General features: G+C 28.0%; 1 protein-coding gene across 1 annotated transcript; it reads left to right on the top strand.

Annotated features, from left to right (window-relative positions):
• On the top strand, window positions 3,258-3,979 carry LOC107636926 (ATP-dependent DNA helicase PIF1-like). Its single transcript, XM_016340397.2, has one exon. The coding sequence runs from the start codon at window positions 3,293-3,295 to the stop codon at window positions 3,977-3,979; it is 687 nt and encodes a 228-aa protein (XP_016195883.2). The 5' UTR covers window positions 3,258-3,292.

Below are 6,047 nucleotides of genomic sequence, written 5' to 3' on the forward strand. Positions count from 1 at the left end.
TTGTTGTTACTCTAAGTTATTCTTATCGTCTAATGTTCCAATTCGATTGTCTTTTGCCACAATCATTTACAATGCATCACATCCATGAAATACCTCATCGAGTTGTCTTCACTGATTCGGGTTCCAACTACATGGATGTAAGCATTTAAAGAAGAGGCAATAGTCTCTACTTTACCGAAGGATGGTTGGATCTACTCACCTATTATGACCAACCCAATGGAATGTGGTTAAAGTTAGATTTCTTAGGAGGAGCTCGATTTTTGATTGATGAATTGCATCCACGGAACTTTATAGGGAAAGTTCAAGTTCCATCCCCTCCATGTTTTTTACGTCTGCCCGAAAATCTTCGAAGTGGAGCACATAATGAAATTGAATTCCCTCAGTTTCAGTTCAGTTTTGCTAAATTCGTGACAAATTCAAATATGCAATTTCAACGATTGGTAATATATTTAAATTTTCTTAGTTTAAGCTGTTCATTGTTAGAATAATTTTTTAACATATTTTGATTTTTTTCAGAAATTACCAGCTTTCTTTTGCATGCATGCAATGCCATTGAGGGGAATAAGAGTTAGTTTGGTTTCTCGGTGTGATAATTCTATACCTTGCCGCATTGCATGGATAGCGGATGATGAAGCTTATCTAACAAGAGGATGGTCTGATTTTGCACAAATTCTAAATATTGAAACTTACAATGTTATTTCAGTTGGTTGTCGTTACAAGAATGATTCTATACTATACGTGACTAAGGACTAGAATAGGTTCAATATTGTTTAGGTAATTTAGTTTTACTATTAGTATTTGATTAAATTATAATTATAGAATTTTAAATTATTGCCTCAATTTATATATTACGATTATTTTTTGTAGATGTGCTATTTTTAAATAATTTAATAAAATGAAGTAGTGTCAGATATTATTAAGTTTATTTTTATCCTTCATTTCTTTATTTGTATTTTCATTATATTTGACAAAAAATGAACCTATACATATATTAAATCGTTGACCTAAAGACAATTTATTTGCCAATAGAAACAGATTTTATTTATAATTGGAATAAAATTTATTTGCCAATAATCGGTGGATAAAATTGAAATTACACCCATGTCATATAATTATAATTGATTAATTTGTATAAAATGAAATTATACCCGTGCCATGAGTAATAATCTAAATAATTATATCTTAACAAAATATAATTTGAAATAATTTATAAACAATTATCTTAACAAAAATAATTATTTAATAATTGATTTAAAAATCAATTCAAAAAATAATTATTAATAATTGTATTATTAACTGGGTAAATAATATAATATCAAATTATTACTTGAAATATAAATAATATATGAAAATTTATTGAGTAAATCAATGATTTTGCACCTTAATAATTTAACAATTATTACTCAATTAACCAGTTAATTGAATTAGTAATAACAATTTTCAATTTCAAATTTTGTATATTAAGTAGTTATTAAAAATTGGGTAATAACAATTTACACGGAAAAATCATTGATAAATTCAATTAACCATATAGAAGATAATATACTAACAGTTTTAGTATATTATTTATGGCAAGCGAAATTATTTTCTCAGATTTTCTATTAAAATTGAAATTAGTAATAGTTTAAAAAAAGGTTTATAAATAAAATTACTAATAGTCACATTTTTATACACAGGATATATGTTTTCTATATATTATTTAAAAAATATAATGAAACATGAATAATGAATGAGTATGTTATTTCTTCGACTAGCTAATTAATGCAAAATCGAGTACCTTTTTTTATTCGATTGAGGTCATATTCTGTTTGGTGACAGTTTCAATCACCTTAATTAAATCCTGTCTTTGTGCCTTAACTTATACAGATAGTAATATGTTACATATTATTTGGTATATCTAAGTATTTATTTTCCGTAGCGGAGATGTAAAAAATCATATTAAGGTTTATTGCCAAATAATTAGTGGATGAATAATAGTAGATTATATTATTTTGGGAAAGTATTTTCATTATAATTATATCAAATCAATATTTAATTATGATAAAATATGTTAATTATAATTATATCATAGAATTATAATAATTACGATATTTATGTTATATATTTTAATCATTTATGTACGTAAATAAAATAGAAATCAATCAAATCAAATTATCACGGGAAATAATATGTTGTATATTATTACGGGAAATAATCCGTAGATAAAATTGAAATTACACCCATGTCATATAATTATAATTGATTAATTGGTATAAAATGAAATTATACCCGTGTCATGAGTAATAATCTAAATAATTATATCTTAACAAAATATAATTTGAAATAATTTATAAACAATTATCTTAACAAAAATAATTATTTAATAATTGATTTAAAAATCAATGCAAAAAATAATTTTTAATAATAGTATTATTAACTGGGTAAATAATATAATTTCAAATTATTACTTGAAATATAAATAATATATGAAAATCAATTGAGTAAATCAATGATTTTGCACCTTAATAATTTGACAATTATTACTCAATTAACCGGTTAATTGAATTAGTAATAACAATTTTCAATTTCAAATTTTGTATATTAAGTAATTATTAAAAACTGGGTAATAACGATTTACACGGGAAAATCATTGATAAATTCAATTAACCATAAAGAAGATAATATACTAACAGTTTTAGTATATTATTTATGTCAAGGGAAATTATTTCCTCAAATTAAATTTTATATAATTATAGTAAGTCTTTGTAATTAAAGCAATATAAAACTGCTTCATATATAACAATAATATTATACATATTTATATATCTCTTCTTTTATCTCTTTTTTTAAAAATTGGCATATAATTAATGTAAAAAATATATAATATTAAACTGTTTTGTTATGCATATATATGAATTTATATAATAACCCGTATAATTTATACGTATGGCATAATACATATGTCAAAAAAAGATTCCATAATTTTTGAAAACCACTGTTTTGTTATATGAAATTGAAATTGAAATTAAATAATTTTGATTTATTAATTCTATTTCTCCTATGATACTATAATATTCGTTTGTTTCTCTTTTTAACTTACTTTTAGATTTGGTGAGTAAAAAGTCTCCTATTTCTTTGCTCTCAAATGAAAACCCAAGAACTCAGAAATTTTGCAGAATGGCTACTCAAAATTGGTGATGGTTTAGCCGGTGATACAACAGATGGTGAATCGATCGTTCATATACCATCTAACATTTTGATTAAGAATTTTGAGACAGCTTTGGATGACCTCATTGATTTCGTGTATCCAGATATGTTATCCAATTTATCCGTTGAAAATTATTTCAAGGATAAAGCAATTCTTGCACCAACTTTGGATTGTGTCACTGATGTCAACAACAAGATGACTGCAGGGTTACCTGGACAAGAAAGAATCTACTTAAGTTCAGACTCTGTGTGTGCTGAAGAGGAAAATATAGAATTTGAGTTAGATGCTTTCTCGCCGGAGATTCTAAATGAAATAAATTGTTCAGGTCTACCACCACACAAGTTGGTTCTGAAGGTTGGCGCTCCTGTTATGTTGCTGCGGAATATAGGCCAAACTAATGGTTTGTGCAATGGAACGAGGATGCAAGTTAGAAGAATGGGAAATCATGTGATAGAATGCAAGACTTTAACTGGTAACAAAGCTGGAAGTATTGTTCTTATCCCAAGACTGAATCTAATTCCAAATAATGAAACATTGCCGATCAGGTTTCAAAGAAGACAATTCCCAATTATCATGTCATTTGCAATGACAATAAATAAGTCCCAGGGACAAACTCTATTGAAAGTTGGAATTTACCTTCCAAGGCCAGTTTTCACCCATGGTCAATTGTATGTTGCGTTATCAAGGGTAACGAGTAAAGATGGTCTGCGAGTGCTGTTGCAAGATCATGGACACTTAGAAGATAACTGCACGATGAATGTGGTATATAGAGAAGTTTTTGAGAGCCTATAATAAAAAGGTAATACCAAAATGTCTTACTAAATCTATTTATTTATTAAAATTTATTACTATCACTTAAAAAAATTTAGAAATTCTAGGAACTAATAGATGAATTCTTATTGTACATTAATAGTTTGAGAATATTAAAATTATCATAAAAATTCGTATAATTTTATTCTCTTGACAAACAATTTTATAATTACGTTAATCATATAATTTTATATACAAACATTGATACAGTGTTGTTTCATGTATATATTTTGCAGGTATCAAAGAATAGCATTGAATTGTTATTCAGTACTTTTAAATTATTTATTGTTTATTACAAAACTTTCCGCATTAGGCTTCTCTATTATTTTGTTCTTCATTTTGAGCTGATTTTGATATTTTTTTACTTCAAAGTAAACCAACATATAAAACTTTGTTGGTAGATTTAAGTATTACTAGATTATTTATGGTCATATTGAGTATATATGCCTGATTTATTGAAAAAAGTAGATTAAATAACTATTTTATAGTTAATACAATTAACATTATATTAAGAAAAGAAAAACAACGCATACAAGTTATTCTTTTATTAATTAAATTATTATAATTAAAATGAAATTTAACATAACAACTTAAAATTATAATTTTAATCTTATCACGTGCATGGCACGGGTGATTAAACTTGTATATATTTATATATGGTTTAATTAATTTGGTGGTCCTATAGTTTCGCAAAAATTTTAATTAGGTTTTTATATTTTTTTTTCTTTTTAATTGGGTTTTGTTACTAATTTTTTTAATTGGGTCCCTAAACTTTTTTTTTTCGATCCTTTTATTTGGGTCTTTGCACCAATTTTTTTTTAATTGGATTCCTATACAATTAAAGCCAAATACTGTCAAGAGGGACTTAATTGAAAAAAAAATTGGTGCAAAGACCAAATTAAAAGGAAAAAAAAGTATAGGGACCTAATTGAAAATTTTGCGAAACTATAGGGACCAACAGAATAATTAAACCTTTATATATTTGCTTAAATATCACTGCAATTCTATTTTTCAGTAGAATATAGTGGTGAATAAAGCTAGTTACGTATGAGTAGGCAAAGTTTGGAAAAAGAGAAGAGTACAATGACAAAAATCTCATCTTATTCTGCTATATATGCATGCTATATATATACTTAGAATAACACTTATTACACCTTTACAAGAGAAAATATACCAGCTAGATATTCTAATAAAATCCTAACAAATGTTTGTATATTTATACACTTCAACTGATCATCATTTTACCCATTGTTCTGAAAATCAAATCGGACTAGTTGGTTCGATCAGGTTAACCGGAAATCAGTCCTCTAGTCGGTCCGGTTGATGTACAAAACCGCTTGGTAAAAAACTGGCATAAAAATCAGTCATACCGATAGTAAACCGATAAATCGGTAGAACTGATTGGTTTTTTAACCGTTTTTAGAATTTAAAAAAAATGAAAATGGATAAAATAAATACTACTTGCAGCCCTAACCCCCAAAAATCCCTAACCCACTACGGCGCTACTCCCCTGTCTCTCTCAGCCAGCAGCCCCTCTCTCTCTCAGCCAACAACAGTCACCGCCTCTGTCGTCGCCGAACTCTCCTCGTTAGCCAGAGGGTTCCTCACCGCCGGCAGTGACAGATAGATGGTGCTTCGAGCTCTTGGCCGTCCATCCTCATCTCCTCCACGTCGTCGCCTTTGGCCATCCATCCTCGTCTTCTCTACATCATTTTTGTCTTCGTCGTGTGGACTTGCAGATCGAAGTGCGGTCGGCTGGATTCCTCCATTGTTAGTCAGTTTGCTCGATCCCGTCTATTTTGCCGTTCCTCCCTTGCCGGTAGTCTTGCCGCCTGTTTCATTCCTCCGTCACGTCAGTTTGGTTCCTCTGTCGTCGATAGCTCTACTTTAGTTTTTCCCTTTTGTTAATTTCTATAATTTTGAGGTTCTATTTATTAAAGATTCAACTCTGTTTGCTTCAATTTATGGTCGTGTATTTTGTTAATTTTACTGAGTTACTGAAATCTAAGATCTGATTCTTGAGTTGCTGTTTTTTTCTGTTTGTTGTGTT

This window comes from Arachis ipaensis, chromosome B04 (assembly GCF_000816755.2).
Source record: "Arachis ipaensis cultivar K30076 chromosome B04, Araip1.1, whole genome shotgun sequence".
Classification (NCBI taxonomy): Eukaryota; Viridiplantae; Streptophyta; class Magnoliopsida; order Fabales; family Fabaceae; genus Arachis; species Arachis ipaensis.